This window comes from Astatotilapia calliptera, chromosome 17, assembly GCF_900246225.1.
Source record: "Astatotilapia calliptera chromosome 17, fAstCal1.2, whole genome shotgun sequence".
Lineage (NCBI taxonomy): Eukaryota > Metazoa > Chordata > Actinopteri > Cichliformes > Cichlidae > Astatotilapia > Astatotilapia calliptera.
Window position 1 is genome coordinate 24702556 of NC_039318.1, and position 20832 is coordinate 24723387.

General features: G+C 41.7%; 1 protein-coding gene across 8 annotated transcripts in view; it reads left to right on the forward strand.

Annotated features, from left to right (window-relative positions):
* Positions 1-20832, forward strand: part of magi2a (membrane associated guanylate kinase, WW and PDZ domain containing 2a) — a 266517-nt gene that overhangs the window by 225126 nt on the left and 20559 nt on the right. For 7 of the 8 annotated variants that reach the window (XM_026146239.1, XM_026146241.1, XM_026146240.1 and 4 more), the window contains 3 exons: positions 1175-1855; positions 14568-14599; positions 17550-17757. In XM_026146239.1, coding sequence (XP_026002024.1) covers positions 1175-1855; positions 14568-14599; positions 17550-17757 — 921 coding nt within the window. The remainder of the gene's footprint in view (positions 1-1174; positions 1856-14567; positions 14600-17549; positions 17758-20832) is intronic. The other variant, XM_026146237.1, reaches the window with a different exon arrangement.

Consider the following 20832-nt stretch of genomic DNA (forward strand, 5'->3'; position numbering starts at 1 on the left):
GATAGATGGGCAAATATCACAAATCTGTTGCCATCTACATCTACAGAGGTTAACCAGAAAATGACATTAACTGATTGCATTCAAAGTCCGCACAAAGCCTGATTTGAAACAAAAGTTACTTCGCCAAGGGTAGTTGTTGCAGGACTGCGAATTACCTGCGAAATGACACAGGCGCTTAGCAACAATGCTTTTACAGAAATATTACCAGAATGCAAACAGTTGGCAGCCAGTCGAGTGCCCTCTACCAAAGAGACACAGATGAACTGGGCTCATTGATGTAGTCTACACTCGGATTGATCTGCATTTATAAATTAGACACTTGTTATTTGCAAACTTTTGCCAGTCTTTCTGAGAGTGGTTGCTGTCAGCCTGAGTTGGAGTGCAATTGTATGGAAATAGGTTGCCTTCAATTGCCATCACATTGCAACTGAAGGCAGTTGCTCAGCTGTTTGCCACAACTGCTTGCCAAATGTGAAAAAAATCCAGTGCAATCAGCAGGCAGCCACCAATTTATCCTATTTGAAAAGAGATTGCATCCTTTCTTTACTCTGGTGTGACTGAGCCATTAGCCCATATACAGTTGCTGGTACCCCTGCAAACTACCTCCACCCCAACACCTGCTTTTTCCTGCTGTTTCTGTTATGTCATAATCAGTACATCACGTTTGATGTCACTGACGCCTGTTCTGTGCTGGGGGTCTTTTATTGCTCTGCAGTGAGACAACTAGGACCCAGAACACTGCTGTCAAATTTCTGCAGACTGAATAAGTCTTCTTTTAAATGAAGTGGTTTTAACTGAAATTCCATTGACCAAGGTTATGATGAAGAGCTGTATTTTTAAATTTGAATTTTAATATTTAATATTTTTTCTTTGTGATTTCTTTTTCTTTCTTTTTTTTTTAAGAAAAGCACTTAATACTTTGAAGCCACTCTTTAACTTTGCCCAATTAGATTTATGGCAATTTTGTTCAGTTCAGGGTCATTTTGTTTTAATTGTAATTTGATGTGCCATTAAAGTACAATATAAAATTTAAAAGAGCCTGAACGTGGCTTCTGTTTATTACAATTCTTGAGATTAATCGCCTTTAGCCACCCACATCTGTGCCCATTATTTCTAATGTTCCAGCTCCATTATGCCTAACCACTATATTTTTGTCCATGCTTTTTCTCTGCAGGTGATGTTATTGTCTACATCAACGATGTGTGCGTCCTGGGTACCACCCATGCTGATGTGGTGAAACTCTTCCAGTCTGTACCTATTGGCCAAAGCGTGACTCTCGTATTATGTCGCGGTTATCCTTTGCCGTATGAGCCAGAGGAAGCTGCCAACACCAACAACAACACCACCACCATCATCTCCCCACTGGGCATCATGGAGCAGCGGCCCATTATGGTGAACGGCAGGACGGGCTACGATAACTACCTAGATTATCTCACCCGCACGGCACGCTTTGTTACAGACCCCAGTCAGGACCCGGTCAGCGCCCAGCAGCAGCTGCTCACTGGTCACCCAGCGGACACCCACTTAGATGGCTCGCTTCCTCCCACCACGGGTACTACGCCACCAGACAGCGTCTCTATGGCATCATCGGGCGCGACCCAGGGAGAGCTACTAACCCTGACCATGGTGAAGGGCGTGGATGGGTTTGGCTTCACGATTGCAGACAGCGCCACAGGTCAGCGTGTTAAACAAGTCCTGGAGCCTCAGGGCTGCCCGGGCCTGTGCGAGGGCGACTTAATTGTGGAGATTAACAAGCAGCCCGTGCAGGGATTCGGTCACACACAGGTGGTGGAGCTGCTCAAGGAGTGCCCTGTGGGAGCTGAGACCTGCCTCTTGGTTCAGAGAGGTGGAACAGGTGAGAAGGTGTTAAAGGTAGTGTTGCTGGCTTTGGAGAAGAGCTTGAATCTCTGTCCTTCTTCCTGTCTGCTTGTTCATTTCTGTCGTCTTTTGCTGGTGTGTTTGCATGTGCGGTTTAGTCCAGTGACAGCAGAAATCTGTGCTACAGTCCCTCAGTGCACAGCAATGACTTACTGATCTTCAGCTGCTCTCAGATGTCCTGCTAAGTCCGCTTTACTGTTCGCTGTTCCTTGCTCCTCATTGACAGCAGATTCCACTCCAGCTATACTAGGGGTCCCCTAGTATAGTCTGATTGCGTCTGAAAGCGTAAGCTTTTTCTGTGTTATTTTCAAGCCCACTTTCTGATTTTCTTTTTCTTTTCTTTTTTTCATTTTCACATGTATAGTGAATTTTACCTTTTCTACAAGATCCAAATAAAAGCCCGCAAATCAAAGCATGTCAAAACTGGCACAGTTTTTCCTTGAAACACTGGTAAATGGCTCTGAAGTGCTTTCAACTCTGTGTTTTTCAGAATGGGAGGCCCTCTCACACTCTCTGACAATCATAATTATGCACTGCACTTTGTCATGAGTCACACACAGGGCTGTTATTTGCCGAATCTACGTGTAGCTGAGTGTGTGTGCGGACTGATGGAGGACATTGAGTGTTAAGTGTGTACAAACGTCCGTATTCTTCTAGAAGGCCAGAAACCTTTATATTGCTGTCTTTTAATGGCAATGTCTATGAGAGAGTTGCTGTCTTGTCTTTGGGAAATATACATATGACTCAAATGACAGAGCATAAGTTGTGTGTAAGCTTCCTGTGATCTGCCTACAAACTGAGATTGCCTTCTTATTGAATTGTGGCGGCGGTGCATCTGTCAGCGATGACTCAGCCGAAGCACCGACGTTGAAGATTAAAACGTTAGAGAGTTTAATTAAATCTAGAAACGGCAACAGTGGCTCTTCATCAACCAAGCAGATAGGATCTGTCTCTGGAACCTTATTGTTAAATGTTGTTAAATGACTCCTCTCTTTGCGTTTACCTGTCCTTGATTTATCTTGGCATCCTCTAAGTGATGATGCATGAACTTTAGCACGCTCTCATTTGCAGAGCGAGCTGGAATCTGAGCCAACTCGTTTGGAAAACTGACACTGCTGTTTCTTTTTGTGTGCAACCAATTTGTAGTTCCGTGTTTTGCCTCTTTGTGTAGTGTAATGTCGCATACCAATCATAATGCCAACCGCCTGGGTGCCACAGACACCACTGAGACTCACGCGCAAAGGTCAGCAGCGGCCACTGAATAGATTTATTCCCATTTATTTCTTTATTAGGCTGCCCATGTCTCTGCTAGTGAGCAGGGAGCCAGCAAACAGGGGGGGGGAATAGAGGGATGACATGAGGTATTATCATGGGAAGATAATGTTTTGGGTTTTTGGGGGGGAAGGGGTTTGTAATCCAAAAAATCTACAAAAAACAGCATCACAAAAAAAAATCTGAAATCTGGTTGTGTTATGTTAGCGCCAGTAAACTGCAATACATCAGGGCGTAGTGTCGCATCCGATGGCATTGATTGCCTGTGACATGACAAGTTGCAAATGCGAAAGGTGGAACAAATGTCAGGGCCACCCAGCTTGCTGTTACTGCAGCACAACTACATATGGCACAAATTTGTGTCAAAGTGAGTAAAGTTAAGAAAATGTACCAGTGGGGTGGAGTTTTTAGACATCGTGCATCTCCTGAGAGTATTTTTGGGATTTAAGCAGGAAAATTCTGCCAGACTTTAAGCTTGTTAAGATCAAAGTACACACTCTTCTGAGAGTAAATGATCACAATAAACTATTTTCAGTTTTGTTAGAAGTCTTTGTTGGTAGAAATTAACATGAGAAATGGGGTTAAAGTAGAAACCTATAGATGGTGAAAAATTTGAAAATGCTTAAACCTTTGACACACACCCCCACCACCACCACCTATAAAGAGTGGGCAGTGGCTCTGTTGTGCTCCAGGGGGCATTTTGCTGGATAGTTGGTCACTGCACATTAAAACAGTTGTTCTGGGTGATCATCCCATCTTCAGGGATTACAAGGGGATCATTTCTTTTGTGTCCCTCCAAAGGTTCTATGGTGAATATACCTGTGGTTGAAATGGGACTTTAACATGGGCCTTCATTTCTCTTTCGACTGAATAAAGTCTGAATAAAGAAGTTGAATTTTTTTCCTATCGAATCCCATATTTAGGATATAGGAGCTGCGTAGGTTTGAGGGAAAGAGACAGGATTGTGAGATCAAACGCAGAGCAAGACATGGCTGCAGCTTCTCCTTCCATGCTTAAATCATTACCATTTCTGACTACGATGTCTGATCCTCTGGGGTTGTGAAAGGAATACTTTGCTTATCAAGCTTGTTCACAGTGTTACATGTTTGTTCCTGTTAAGGAAAAGGATGCACTGAACTGCAGAGTAGCAACTGACTACAATGTTGCCAATTTCTGCAAATAAGTAATTGTGATTTCTATTCTTCTCATCCGTAAACTCTCTCCACACTCTTTCACGTGATTCTTGGGTAGATGGTAGAAGAGGTTTGTCATGTTTGGGGCACGAAACAAGCGATAGCGTATAATATGAAACAATAGGCATTTTAATTTTGTCATCCAATATATTTCATCATATCGCACAGCTCCATTTTTTGACACACAATTTTCACTGACAGAAACAAGATTTGATCAAGAATTACCAAAGTTTCTGTCCATAAAACTGAAATAATCCATGTGCACCACACCTCAGTGTAGTCCACAGTGTTCAGGTTGAAGGTGGCACATCAGGTGAGGAGTCCTTTCAGGAGCATGATCAACAGTGTTTATATTAGGCTTCAGTCACACAAGCCTGTAGATCATTGGGCGATGCCAACACTCCCCAACTACTACTAGGTGGATGTGAAACTGAGCAGTATGATGTAAAGCAGAGATTGAGAGATTCAAGGTAAAAGTTGCGCATTCTGAAACATGTTGGATTTAGCTGCAAAGGGTCTGTTTCCTGTTTCCGTCAGGCCTGGGTGACTGCGATCTTACTTCTCACATAAGGGAACAGCAAAATTGTATATCTCAGTTAAAAGGTTTTATCTTTTATGGAAAGATTAGATAGCACCAATCTTAACTAACAAATACAACATTTAACAACAAGTTGGATGGCTTTCAATTTTTAGTTTTGATGATGGAACTACCACTTTGTTTCAGGGCAGGGAACAATTGCTTTGACTGCTGTGGCCTTAAAATAAATAAATATTATTTTTTTAAAAAACGGGGCAAAATTTAATTGCACATTCACTTGGAGAAGAACAAGCTGGATAAGCTGCACGAATACGAGCTGAAATTGTCTCCACCCAAGCACAAAAAAATAATCTGTTCATCCAGTGCTTGAATTCACACACAGCAACACAGAGAGAGGAAGACTGGGGTCTCTGGTGAATTTTGATAAGAGATCAAATAATTTCTAATGATGTTAATGTTTACCCATCTTTCTAGATTTGCTGAAAGCCAACTGTGAGTTGATAAAAAAATTTTAAAAATCCTACACGTGGGAGGTAAAAAAAAAAAAAAAAAGATAAATGCCAAAAGGTGCACACACAGTCAACCATCTGAAACGCATTAGGCTACATTTGTTCACCATAAAAAAGATCTCTTTAATTTTACAGTGAGAGGCTAACATTAGCCCTTCAGTTATTTAAACGAGACAACGATAGCACTAGAAATGATGGTAGAGTGTGCAAATGTTTTGGCCCTTTATAAAAATGTATCCTCATATCATGAAGGAGCCTGCCAGCTTCACATCAAAGCTACAGCAGAAAACCGATTCTATCCACTTCTATTGAATCAATTGTTTCATGTTGGTCTTGTGTTTTAAAAAAAAATCAGCCTCATTGCAGTTGTGTGCAAAACAAAATCATTTCTAGGTACACGGTTGAATATGCGTGATATTAAAGCAGAATTTATTCAAACACGCTCGTGCAGTCACTGGGTAATCACTCCATCCCATTAAAAGCCAAATAGGAGCGCTTGATTTGTTTAAGAGGCAACCGAGGTCAGTGACTCTACTCCTCCCACAGACAGGAAAGGGATTCAAAGCACAATATAGAGTTCAGTGGTCTAAGTTTGATGGCAATAAGGCTCCCATCGCATTTTCTACTTGATATAATCTCAGCATTTCGCCCTTCATGCACAATACCCCCTGGCTCCCTCCCTGTGCCGATAGGAATGGATATTGATCCCTGGCGGGCACCGCCTCAGCTTTGGAACCGGTGGGGACAGAGCTGCAAGTGTGAACATGGCAGACAGACTGTGGCTTACTGGCAGAGAGCCGAACTCATCGCTCTCTTGCTCTTTCCTCCCCTTCTCTTTCTCTCTTTTGTTTCCAACTATTCCATCTTGAACACACACAGCCAATGAATCACTGTCTAGTTACACACTGATTCCCTGGGAGGCTAGAGGAGGCTCACTGAATCAAACCCTTGTTCTTTTCTTCTTTTCCTTTTCTAGAGAGCAGACCTTCACCTGAGGTCTGCACGGTTTCTAAAGCAGCTGGTGGTCACATGAGGCGAAATGTCAAACCAGGCATAATGTACAGTTTACTCATGGTACTACTAGCAAGGGGAGTTTATGTAAGTGTGCGGGGGCTTGCGTGCAAAATTTGCCTGGGGATCTGTGCGGATAAGATGAGGAAAGTGTGTGCCTGGCTGTTGTGTAGGTGTGCGCACAAACTGTGTGAATCAAACCATGTGGCTCGGCGTTTGTGCGAGTGCGTGGGCGGGCAGCAGTGAGGGAGAATGTGGCATGTTAGTGGAAGCTAAATGGTCGAGCGTACATGTGAAAGAGATGATAGTCTCGGCAGCTAATTACAGCCCTGCATCTCTGCTGGTGTTGCAACGAGGACACAGACTGTTAATGGTCTAGATCGCCACTAATGAGCCTGTCTGGCATTGACACACATACACGTGCCACCCATACACACAGGCACAATAATTACTGGTGATGAGCGACAGAGTGGCCATTTGTTGGGCAAAAATGGCTCAGGAGTCAAACTGAAATTTAAGGGATGGATAAATATCATAACTATATTATGAGTGTTGGCTTTTTCAAGGTGATGAGGCTTAATTGACTGGAAGGTTTGATCATAAATGTCCTCATTTGGTCAACAGGCAGCGTGCTTCTATTGTCGGGATTTCAACAACGAGTTCTTTGGGAGTCATGGAAATAAAGCTTGAGTTTAAAAAAGAAGAAAAACCACTAAAACAACAGATTTAACTGAACTTTAAAAGAAAATACTTTGTTATGATTGGTCGCTTTTATGACAAAACTTAAACAAACAAAAGTTAAACAGCCTGCCATGCTGCAAAAACTGATCATGGATCGCGCTTTAGGAGCGCAGGCCTCCACAGATCCCAAACTGTTGGTGCACCTGGGAAAACAGCAGGAACAAGCTTGAATCACAGAGGGTCTACCCCACAGCCCAGAGGTAGTATCTAAGTATCATCTTAGAAATATAGGAGACCGCAGAGGTCCATGTCCCACGGATCAGAGCTGTTTCAATGAAACAAAAGGGGTCTACTATAGTTCATTGTGTATGACCAACTTTAAACTTGAAGACAATAGTAGCAGGATGGATACAAAGGTATTTACTATCTTGCACTAGGAATCTAGCTAATCAGGTGGAGCCCAAGTTAAAGGGCAAAATACAAGAAATTGCATCCTAAATATCCCAAGATGCAGCGATCGGAGTGTAAGTGTGCATCTGATAGCGTGAATAAAAAATTGTATTAATTCTTATCATGAATGGATGAACATGTATTTTAAAAAGTGGTCCGTTTGTAAATTTAAGCACCAGTCCACTCACCATTTACTATTTAAACTGTACTGACAGCAGATCTTATCATTTCTGACCCTCGTCATTTAAATACACATTGTCAAGATTGCAGGAATTGCCACCTTCTCTGTGAGTAAAACTACTCTATTTCTCTGTGCGACAATGACTTTCCAAAGCTGAGAAGTCATGTGCACTTTGCATTACAGTAGTAAATGTTCGGTTCTGTGTCCATGACAACACCAAGCTGAGCAAGGCAAGGCTTGCTGAACAAAGAGTTGATCATACTAACTCTCTTTGTTTTTAATTTTTCCTGTGAAGTCGCATTTTTCCTGTGCTTCTTCTTGTTTCTACTTCAGTGAGTTACTTTACTTCTTTCTAGTTTGTACATACAGCTGTGGAACTGACACAAACAGGATGCACTGTCTAAGTGTGTGAGGGGAACCTGTAATTGAACCTTCCTCGCCTCACTAGCCATTCTTGATCTTTGATGCTGGACATTAGAAGTGTGTTGTCATAGTAACACCATCATAAAAAAAGCCATAACAGTATTGTCGGATTGTGGTTGTGGGAGTTTGTGAAATATGTGGGTGTTATGAAAGCATAAAAGCTGTCAATCTCACTTCCAGTTGACTTTAAGTGTGTGTGTGTGTGTGTGTGTGTGTGTGTGTGTGTGTGTGTGTGTGTGTGTGTGTGTGTGTTTTGTGCATATGTGTGTGTTTTTTGTCACAAGGTGGTAGATCTGTCTGCAGGATTAAAGAGTGGCCATTAAAAAATCAAATCCAAACATATGCACACATATACACACTATTTAAACTTAAGCTTGTGGTGCTCGTTCAGTCCTCCGCATCAGATTGCCATTTCAGTTAAAGGGATGAGCTGTGTGCCTGGCCCTGAACTGGCAAATATTTGGAGAACGTGTCAGAGACTGAAGCATGACAGTTGTTTGGTGACAGATATCAGTCAGTTCCTCTCATCTCTCTCTCTCCCACTTTCTGTTACTCTGCTGTGGGGCACAAAAAACAGCCAGCTCAATTAGAAAGTGTGGCCAGCCTCCAGTGGGCTAAAGAAGCGAGCCAAATTGCTATATGTTAAGAGGTAGATCATCATTTCAGCAGCATTATGACAGTTTTATTACGATGGATAATAGCTTGGCTAATGTTTACAGCTCGTCTTTTTGAGCATGTTGGGTCAGGGAAGACCTGCAACTCAAATCTCACAGGTGGTGCTGCGAGTCTCACACCGGTCACAGTTTAATGAGCTGTAAGAGGTGATTTTATTGGCAACCACCCTGTTTTGTCTCCTTACACATCTGTGGATATCCTACAGCAATTCTTCTATTTTGAGACCTCTCCCCAGAAGTAAGGCTTCAATCACACTGGCCAAGAGACCAGTTGGCAGCCTCTTGGCAAGCTCTAGGTCACTAGGGAAATATGTGCAATTCAGGACCGTTTGGCAAGGGGTAGCTGGAAGTTGTTGGCTGGGTAAAATCAGTTGGAAAGACAGTGCTTCACCAAAAAAACCCTTGCCCTTTTACTGGGTACCAGCAGATTTCATCAGTCACCCATAGTTAGTGTTAATAGCGACTGCCCAAAACCTTTAAAAACCATTCACCAATCATTTTTCCCTAGCGACCAGCAGTTGCCAGGGGATCACTGACCAGTCTCAAGGCCTGATTCATTCACGTTTTAGGAACAAATTTCATAACAACATCCAGCAACAACTCAGCAACCAGTTGGGGAATGTGCATTGCAATCAGTGGTTGCCAGATAGCTGGTCTCTAGGCTTGCATGGCTACGGCTGAATGAACTGAGAAACCGAAGACCCATCACATTCATAAAAATTAAACATTTACTCAAGCTGAAATCAAGGAAGAAATAGGGTTGTTTTCTGTCAGTTTTTTTTATTTAATTAGACTACTTTTGGTAACCCAAGGAGCCCCCTAATGGTCACTACATATAATGCAGGTTTTAGGCACTTAAGAACTCTCAATACAGAACTTTAAATACAGTCTATGTTCTGAACAAACAGTAACACAACCGCTGATATTTTTTGCTGTTTTTTTTTTTTAATGACATTCACCCATTTTTTCCCCATTGGAAGCTAATTTTGACAGCAGCAGGTTTTAATAAGCCAACATGTAAGATTTAATTTGGCGCTTTTGAGAACCAGTGCTTTCTGTGAAGTCCCTGCCAGCTCCAGCATCTCTGGAAACATTTCCAGTTCCAAACTCTTTAATTAGAGTTTTGCCCAGAAACCAGGAATTGAAAATGAGGCACAACTTCAACCAAATGCCCTTCACTATTACCTGAAGCTGTGCCATGGATGGAGTGGAGTCAGACGCAGTCATTACCTGTGCACTTTTACTGATGTGTATTGCTGTTGTTATACTTATATTGGAAAAGGCTGACGCATACAGTAGGACAGGACACCAGTTAGCTCAGAACTTAAGTGCAAGTTGGACGCTGCAGGGTTCATGTAGCTCTCTGTAGCTGAGCTGACAGATCTGATTAGCATTTGGGCTAAGAGCTTTCAGCACCACGGACAGCTTCTTTTGCCCTCCCTCTCTCTCTTGGTGTTCTCTCTCAGCCGCTCACCCCTTCTCAACTTCTAGCCATGGGGCACTTTGACACCTACGTCTGCATAAATGTCTGGTATGCCTGAGCTAACAGTGTCTTTAACCCGTGGATCACCTCCGTCAGTGATGCCAGGTAGTTCACCCTCTTTCTGTCGGTCTGGCTTATCTCAGGTTCTTTTACCCATGTGGAGGTTCTGCTCTGTTGTTGCCTCTTTTGCTCACTGTACCCTCCACAAAGACTCAAATCTAGGTATTCTGGAAAGCTGTTCATTGATTCACCTTCTTTGGGAATAAAAGCAAAAATCCTTCTCTGCCCCTCAAGTTATAACACTTCAAAAGTCTTTCTTTTTTTGCGCTGATAAAAATGCTCCCATGTGCATTGAAAGTGAAATTGTTATTGAGTTTTAGATAAGCTCCTGTAACTGGTTTGTTTCTAAAAATGTTATTTGGCTTGTTTTGACAGAGAAGAGCCAGTGCTCTGAAAAACATTGCTGGAGTTCTCTTTGTAGCCTTTGTTAATTTCCATGTTGTCACCATTCCACTAGTGGCTCAGTGAGACGAATGTTTTTACAGTGCGATTGGAGTCTGGCCAGGCCAAGACTGGGAAGGCTGGCGCATAATTCGAGCAGTCACCCTTTAATTTGATCCCTCAATTTGCATGTGCTTGAAGCTTCCCAGAGGGAAGACTGTGGCAGCACTTGAAAGACAAGAGAAAGAAAAAGTGAATAAAGAAGATGGAGAATGCACCTTTTCTTAATATGCTCCTGTGAATTGCACTAAAGAAAAGTGCTTCATTACTCTGTGTCTGCATGTATATGAATGCATATATACAAGTGTTTGATGCTTGCTGCATGTCTTGTACTTTTTTACTGATGATTTTCTTTCATCGCTCAACTCAGAATTCTGGTTCTTGTGCTTGGACAACGTTGTAAGCAGCTGAAATGTGTGGAATAACATTTTAAAGGTCAAAGCAAGATGAATTGGGAAGTGAAAGGAGAAAGTATGTTCTTAACTTGCTGCACTGCATTGCAAACTAAAACCACTTTATGGTCACCCTGAACTTAAGTGAAAGTCAGAGTTTTATTGCTGTAGGCACTGACAGATCAGTGATATATTCACAAACGTCTCTTTGCCTAGTGTAGTTGCCGTCCTGCTGAGTGCTGATATTGAATGCTTTAATGAAATGTTTGCTGAAGATTGATCAGAGGTATTGAGTGAGGTCAGCCTTTCCTCATTTCAAGTGAAAACTGAAACAATGGATTCATGTTGAGTGTTCAGTTCTTTTATACTACCTCTGGATCCCCTAGTTACCTTTAGATGAACAGATTTAGACCTAGGTTAATTTTTTTCATACCTTCCTGGTGTGAAACATCACCTGGGGATAGGACATGTGATGGCTTTTATGGTAAATCATTGTAGCTGGGTGGTTATGTAGTTAGACAAATTAGCAACTAGTTGCCTTTAGAAAATTTAGAATTGTTAATTTATTAAGTTGAAAACAATTCATATTATTTAATGTACACCACCGTTTAAATGTTTGGTTACACAGTAGCCCAGTAGCTAGGGCTGCATGATTAATCGTTAGAAAATCGCGATCTCAATTCATACTTATGTGCGATCTCATTTCCAAATGACAACGATTTAAAAAAAAAAAAAAAGAAAAAAAAAAAGACGACGATTGTACCGTATTTTGATCCGGGACGTAATCTGCATGAAAACAAGCGCTCACTCTTCCTGCTCAACAAATGACAAGGGCGGAGCCTTATACCACGTGATACAGAAGCTGTGCCGTGTGATGCTAAAATTAGCAGGGACAAAACAACGGAGAGCAGGTCAGGGATGATGAGAAAGTGACAGGAGAAAATCTGTCCCGGTCAACCACCCAAACATCAATAACGGGAACCTTATACAGCGCTTCCCTATACCCGTCGATCTCCCGCAGGCACAAAGAAATTACGGAGGCTATTACTTATCACCTGACCAAAGATAGGGCTCCCATCAACACTGTGCAAAACGAGGGATTTAGGAAAATGATCAACACCCTAGACAAACGCTACACAGTGCCGTCCCGCAACTATTTTTCTATTGTTGCACTACCTGCTCTATACACGCAGTGTCGAGCAACGGTGGAGACGGAATTTCAAGCAGTACAACATTTTGCGGCAACAACAAAACGAGACATTTGTTGTTTTTATGTTTATTTATTGTTTTTATGTTCAGTCTCAACTGTTACGAAGTTGATGTGCAGTTAATAAGCGCAATAAATATTTATACTGGAAAAGAAAATCGTGAGAGAATCGTGATCTCAATTCTAAGCAAAAAAATCATGATTCTCATTTTATGCAAAATCGTGCAGCCCTACCAGTAGCCCACAATCACCAGTTACTTCATTGGCTACACCTTGCTAGTATTGGGTTGGGCCAACTTTTCCCTTCAGAACTGCCAGAAGTGGCATCGATTCATCAAAATGCTGGAAACATTTTTGCTTCATACTGACATGACAGCATTGCACAGCTGCTGCAGATTTGTCAGATGCACATCCACACTCTATAGGAGTTAGATCCAGTTACTGTGGAGACCATTTGAGTACAGCTCAAGAAACAGTTTGAGAGGATTTCAGCTTTGTGACACGGCATTTTAACCTGTTGGAAGCATCCATCAGAAGACTGGTACACTGCGGTCATAAAGGGAGGGACATGGTCAGAAACAGTACTGGGATAGGCTGTGATGTGCCCAAAGGGTACCAAGAAAATATCCCCTATACCATTACACCACTAGCAGCAGCTTGAATGGTTAACACAAGGCAGGATGGATGCATGTTTTTGTGTTGTTTGTAGTGGGCCCGTGTGAATTGGATCCTAAGTTTCCTGTTCTTAGCTGTGGTCTTCTGCTGCTGTAGCGTCTCTGCTTTAAGATTTGCGTTCAAAGATCCTCTTCTGCATACCTTGGTTGCAATGAGTGTTTATTTGACAGCTCAAAGCAGTCTGCTCATTCTCCTCTGACCACTGAAGGCCATTTTCACTCAGAACTGGCGCTCAGTGGATATTTGCTCTTTTTTTTTTTTTTGGAGGATTTTCTGTAAACCCTGCAGATGCACATGTGGGAAAATAAATCACATTGTCTGGCACCAATAGCTAATCCATATTGGAAGTCACTCAGATCAGCTTTCTTCCCCATTCTGATGCTCAATCTGAGCTTAATCTGAATTAAAGATTTTATTTAATCACATAGGAATTGAATCTCCACTAAGACCCCCACCTTTATCTTGATTATTGTTGGATGACTTGCTGACAGCTGTCCATGTGACAGACATTGAAACACTGAAAGTCAGCGAGCTCACTGAAGACTCAGTTTGTAGGATTACATCTGTATCCGTGACTTTTTCTCTTGAGGCTAAGTGTGCACATGTTCAAGTGTTGGCTGGTGCACATTTATCAGTGAGTCATTTTTATATTTTTTACCTGTCACAGCTGACTGAGCTCTGGAGCCTGTGTCACCAGTAGACTGCCCTCTAGTGGCATTTGGTGTGCAGTACATGATAATATAGAACAGTTTGTCTATGTCACATTAGTAAAACCAGAGTGTCTGTATTTGTGAGGATCAGGATTTGTAATACTACATTTTAATGTTTTTTATTCATGCAGCTGATTTGGATTTATGGCCTAAAATGTTCAGCAAACATGCAGCTGATTTCTCTAATAATCGCACCTGCTCATAGATAAGCATTTAGCAGCTGAGGAGATTTGAATTTCCTTTAGGAATACTTGTGTAATAATGTAATAATTTGTCAGTGTTGTTTACAGCTTGTTTCCGCTGCCCCAAGTGGCTATAAATATAATAACGCAGGTTTAAAATGCATCAGTATAAAGTTTGGCCTCGCTTTCTATTTAACAGAAGGCAAACATTATTACCTGATATCTCCAAATCAGAATAAAAATCACGTTTTATCAGTAGCAAATACTCTGTGTGTGCAGCAGTGAATTTTCTCAGGTCTTATTTTAATCTCACTTTACATTCACAGTTGGTTTCTGCCTCATAGAAATGTATTTGCCATCGCTTGCTTTGTGCTTTCATCATGTTTTAGACATCCTTTTCTTCGTCCTTTCTACCACTTACAAACACTGCTGTCATGTCCCATTATTGTCTTCATTTGGTTTAAATTTAATTCAGATGTTTTCTTCATTTTATTATCCTCTAAGATATACCCTGGAAACCCTGGCTTCATTGGGTAAAAATAAGCCTCACATCTCATCTTTTTCCGTCTAAAACATAAGTTGTTTTTTTGTTCTCTCAACATTACAGGTCACTATTCACCCTGGAAGACCCCTAAGCAGGTAACATGCAACATCCTCAGAAATCCAGACTATCCACATTTCTGCTTTTTTATTCTGTAGATTACCACCAGTGGCTGCAGTGTGCATACGTATGTGCTAACTGGAAAAACTCTAAATTTAGCAGTGACTTGTCTGCTCTTTTGTCCGTCGTACTAACCCCCACTGGTGACTCACTATATGTCCGTGTCCCGCTTTTGATATTCAGCCCTTCTTTATCGTTATGAGATGGCAGAAAGTCCAAGTAGCCCACTCATAACATCACTAGACTTGTATCCTCCAAGTCAGGCGTGATTCATAGCCTGGCTGGGTGCCATCAGGGTAATTTACACTCAGGGCATTAGGACTATTATGCTACAGCTCTAGTGCTGCTATCCATCTGTGTTCAATGCTTTGGCATGAGCCAGATATGTTTCATCCCCTTTTTAATCTTCATTTCATAACATTTGTCCATTTGGCAAAATGTTTCAAAAGCTTTTCTGCACATCTATACCCTGCTTTTCTTCCACGGTCATTTATCTTTCACCTTCTTTCTCTTTTTTTTTTTTTCCACCCAGTAGAGCAAAAACCCGTCATGTGGCATCTCTGCAAACTTGCCTTTAGCTCCGAGTCCTGCCTCCACTGCTGTTATAAATACACTACTACACTGTCATTTGCTGTCCCTACAGGCCTCTAACAACTCTGTCCACCAAACACCCTCTCAGATCAGATTCATTTTGCTTTATCTGTGTCACCCTCATATTCCTTTCATGCCTTGGCATCTTCCCAGCACTGCTCTGACCAGTCCCTGACCCCAGCTAATGTTGTCCCCATTCCAGTTCCCAACTAACATCAGAGGAAACCTCAGTTGTGCAGCTTTTAAGATGCTTTGTCTGCTGAAATCCCCTCATTGTTCATCGTTTCTCCTTCCATCTCAACACAATCATCGTCTTTCATCTCTCTCAGAATAATTGTAATCCTAAACTCTGAGCTTTTGTAGTGCAGCAGTCAGCATACACAACCTCTCTCTTGTCTTGTTTGTTCACCTTTTTGGATGCCCCACCTGCGCCTGCCCCTCTCTTTTAAGTGCTAAAGCCCCCGACACTAGACTTTAGTACTCGTATAATTAGGTGTAATTTGTTAAAGGAATACTTCTGCAGCAGAGAATGAAATATGGAGGACTTTGGCTAATAAGGGAAGACAGGAAATCTCCTAATTGCCATATTGACCTATAGTCCTGCAAACACTCACCCCACAACTCCCAAGAGTTTTATTTGCAAATGAGCTTATTAAGATTTGCCAATCAAACTCAGCCGATACTGTAGGTAACGGAGAACAGTGCTTAATGTGGCAACACATACAGGTGTTTTTCATTCAGCAATGCTGTCAGCCTGCAGTGCGCTCTATTCATGTGATCAAGTAGATCATCGCCATAGTGTGCTTGCTTCAGTGTCTTAATCTCAAATAAGAAGAGACAGAGTGAAAGAGAGATCAGGATGCAGAAGTCTACTCCCCGCCTTAACAAGGTCCCCAGTCTCAGCAGCCTGCCCTATGCAGACGTGCTTCACATCAATAGCAGACGCGACTGAAAACTGCAAAGAGCGGAGCTGCTTTTCATTCCTGACCAGAGCTTCCATGAAGTTGATATTTATTCTCGGTACATCTGGAACCAGATGACCTGCATTTCTCAGTATTAAAGTATGGCACTATGCAGCCAATCTCGCCGTCTCGCTTTCAAAAGGCCTGTTGTTCCCTCCAGATCTGTCGCTCACCCTTTTTTGACATGTCAACATGTCATCTTGGCTATCTGCTTAGTGTCATGCCATGACTCAGGCGGCCCCGCTTATCTGACACATCAAGGCTGACACTTTGACTGGTGATGTCAAAACTGCCTTTGTCACCTCCAAAGCTTGACAGCACATTTTCAGATGTCTTTCTGGATGAAAGTTATCCGATTTCTGATTATATACCACACTCTACCTTACAGATAGAGAATAACTTTTGCTCTGGCCCTTAGAATCGTCTATCATTTTTTTTAAATGTCCATCTAGATGTGCCAATCACATATGTCAGGTGCTTTCCTCCCTGCACACATCCCCATAAACACTGTGATCTGAATGCCAAATAGAAACAGCTGGCAGTATTTTGCTTATTTCTACTACTAACCTCACTAACATGCTTGAATTGACAGTTGGCGAAACACTGCCCCCTAACAGGAAATATTGAACCACATCAATTAGGTGCAGCAGGCCTGTCAAGCTTTGTTCTTTCCCAGATGTTAAAATATTTTAGCAGGGCTGCCTATTGTAGTCACATTTGGGGTATTTCTTTAGTTGTCATAGTTATCTCAAAAATACAAGACGAAGGCTGACTTTGCAAAATGCTGCATTCCTGATGTTTCAATCAAAGATGTAAAATTATAATTCTTAATACACATCATCATTAAAACAGTCTGGAAAAAACAGTAAACGGCGAGTTCAAGTGAGTCTGTAACTGACACACTTTGGTGCTTTTTTTAATGCCCAGGGCATCATCATCAGTTTCCTGAGTTGTCTTTTTGCCAAAGCTAAAAGCATCAAGTCTTTTCCAGTATGTTTTTTCTTTCACCACATGTTTTAATCTTAAAATGAGAAGGAGACAGATGTTACGGTTACATAAAAACATGTAAATTGACAGGCACCTTTTTGTGAGTCGAAAGCATAATTTTTTTTGTTAGAAATGAGTAGTTTTCCTTACTTTTCTCTGAAAATAGACATGCATTATTAAGTTGTAAATATGTCCGAGCAGGCAAAGCTTGACGGGTGTAGCAGCCATAAATGGGCGCGGCAGGGTTTAGTGAACTGTCACAGCTCCTTAAACGAAACCGTGCCTAGGAGTTTACGGTTCTTACTGTGATTTTGAGGATGAAATCAAGCATCAGGAGTGGGAGAGCAGGAAGGGAAATACTGACCGCTCATGCCGCTGTGCTTTGCAGGTGCTGGAGCAGTGGGAGTCCCAGCAGGGCCAGAGCAGCCCTGCTCAGACCAGCCTGTCGGCTCCTGTTATCCCCCACAGCGCCCCCTTCCCAACACACCATCTTCACAGGGCCTCGGTCCCTGAGTCTGCCTCCGAGGCCTTGGCCCTGGCAAAGCCAGACCCATATGACCTTTATGAGAAGTCCAGGGCTATCTTTGAGAGTAGGCGTAAGTACCAGCGTTGATACTGCAGGTGAAGTGCTGTGAAAACACACTCCTCTCTAGAAATCAAGCAGGCCAGCTTCTACGAGGGAAGGCAGAGGAGTGAAGAGCGATCACTCTTTCTCTCAATCACAGAATTGATTCATTGTCACTTTTGTTGCTCCACAGAAATCTGAAAAAGTCTTCTGAAATTTGCTGACCTCTTTCTTCAGAGCTGAAGATCTGTGTCTGAACTTTCCACACAATAACCACGAGTATAAAATAAAAATCAGAAGCTGTGTAGATAACTAGAAATACTGATCATTGTAAACTGAGAAGTGTCCCTGAATAATCAGACAGGTGCTTCTGCACAGTTATATTTCCATCCTGTGACTTGTAAAATTATAAAATTCTACATATTATTGCGATTGTGCATACATCATTCTTTTGCTCAATTGAGCATTTTAATCAGTAGAAAGTAGGACATGCTTTTTATGCACATTTGTATTTGCAGAATAAGGATTTTAGTAACATCACAGATCTATATTATCATAGCACACAGGTACTAGAATTAGTTTTCTTAAATTCTGTAACGAGACATTTACACTAAATATTATTGTGTTTCTTTCACATTATTTCACATCATCATTTCACATTCTTTCCTACTTGAAAGTAAAATGTGTTTCTGGGAAACATAGTGAAATACGGATTATGTTAAGTTGGCTTTTCCACTCTCACAGTGGTGTGTAAGCCAGTTTCTTCACTGATTCTCTTTAGAGGTTAACATCTGCCTTGCATATAACTGATAACAGGTCTCATGGATTCATGGCTTGACAGTATCTTTCCTCTGGTTTATTGGAGGATATTGCTATAGTAAAGTTACAGTAAAGTTTTTATTGTTAAGGCTGCTGTATATGAGGTACCTGCTATTCAAGAGGACACGGCTGTCAGAAAGTCTTCTCATCAAATCTTCCTGTTTCGCTCACTGTCGCTTCCTCCTCTTCTGTGGCGGATGCCATGATCATTGCTGCCTTCCTCTCAGTAAAGGTCAGGGGTTGTGCCTGGTAATGCTCAGTAGGAAAAACACACAGACAGATTTTAGCAGTGCTCCATTTGACCGCCTCACTGGTGTAGGTAAAGCTGGGTGTGACCTTTTATTTAGCATCACAACCTCAGGCCAGCCCAGACTCCGTCAGCTGTGGTTAAGTTCAGTCTTCTCTGACCCTTAATAAATTAATGTCAGCGATTACATAAACAGACTGAGGTATAGGATCAGGTATTTCAAACTCTTTAGCATACATTCTCAGCTTTATGAGCCTGTATTAAAAATGGTCACAGTAGGTTTTGTGGGTTATTCAGTGTGACAGGGAAAAGCAGGTGTTCCTGTTTTGTTGTGTTTTCTTAAATATAATTTGACAGTTTCATACGCATTAAAGTCAAAGACACTTCAAAGACGGACATGTGAGATCCTGAGTGAATAAATCCCAAGCAGGCTGCATTGCTTGAAACCACTCGAGATTTTGTGTGCGTGTGTTTGTATCTTTGAAGAAGATTGTTCGAAGATTGTTTAGACCAGTGCTCCCAACCTTTTTTCATCTGACTACATCTACTACTGCAGCCCTGTCAGACGGACTCTAAAAACCTGTTCACAACATTCTTGATCTTTAAATCTGTTAAACTGAGCTTATTTTAAACTGCATCTAAACACTTTTGGCATAATTTTCAATTGTAGATAGTTATCTGATCCAGATGTCCTTACCTGTTAGCGTGTTATTTTAGCCATACGTCACTACTGCTCAGTTTAATAGCTGGTGACCAATTTCACCACTTTCGAGTTTTGTGTGTACAGTTTCGACCTTTTCTTTATTTTTTTCCATTATATTGTTGGCTGCACATCCATGATGAGAATCTTCTGTTACACTATATCCTGAAGTTGCATGATTGTAGATTGTTGGAGAAATAGATCTGGTGACTGTGGGGTCCAATTGCTCAAGAAACCAATTTGAGATGATTTGAACTTGGAGGCATGCCTGGAAGCAGAAATCAGGAGATGGGTACATTATGGTCATAAAGGGATGAACATGGTCAGCAGCAGTACTCAGGTAGGCTGCCGGGTTTCACTAATGGTCAGTGGGTACAAAGGGACTGAAAAGGTACAAAGAAATTATCCTCCACATCATTACACCACCAGCAGCAGCAGTCTGAGTTTTACGCTAAGTTTTGACCCCAACGTCTGAATGCTGCAGCAGAAATCGGGACTGATCAGACCAGGCAGCATTTTTCCAATCTTCTATTGTCAAGTTTTGGTGAGCCCGTGTGAAATGTAGCCTCAGCGTCTGAAGCTACAAGTGGCACCAGGTACGGTCTTCTGCTGCTGTAACCCATCTGCTTAAAGGTTCACATGTTGTAGATTCTCCACGTCTACATGCCAACATGTATTGAGTGGCTGCCATGTGATTGGCTGATTAGATATTTGCAAAGTTATTCAAGTCCAGAGGAACAGGTGTACTCCTTATAAAGTGGCCAGTAAGTGCATTTCGATGTAAAGTTTTGTTAACAGCATTGTTTATTTGTTCATGCTATCTAGTCAGCCAACCTGTTCGACTTTTTCGGGTTTACTCCATTAATTAATTCAAGCTAACAGTGAGCTAATATTATAAACTACCCCCAAAAATACAGATATACTTGAACCTATTTCCTGAATTTGATGTTTTTGAGTGTAGAAATTGACTTTGTAATTTTGATTGTTCTTAAAATATAAAGAAAAAATATAGACATACTGAAGAAATCCACCACTTCTCTATAAACAGAACTGTATATTTGTGGTAATAGCTGCCTCGCTCTGCTCACCTGTAGTCCTGATTCTTTTTCTCATCATTCCTGTGGAGTCGCAGCAGAGCGCTCACTATGATTAAAACACTTACAACTGGAATCAATTTTTCATTCACAGCCACTTGTCTGTGGTTGAGTTCATTTCACTACTTTTGCACATCATGGCGTCGTGCAAAGCTCCTGATTGCAGATCAGTGCTTGCACCCCACCTCACGCTGTAAATAAGGGATGGGTATATTACACGCTGTAAGCACTTCCCGACTTTTATGG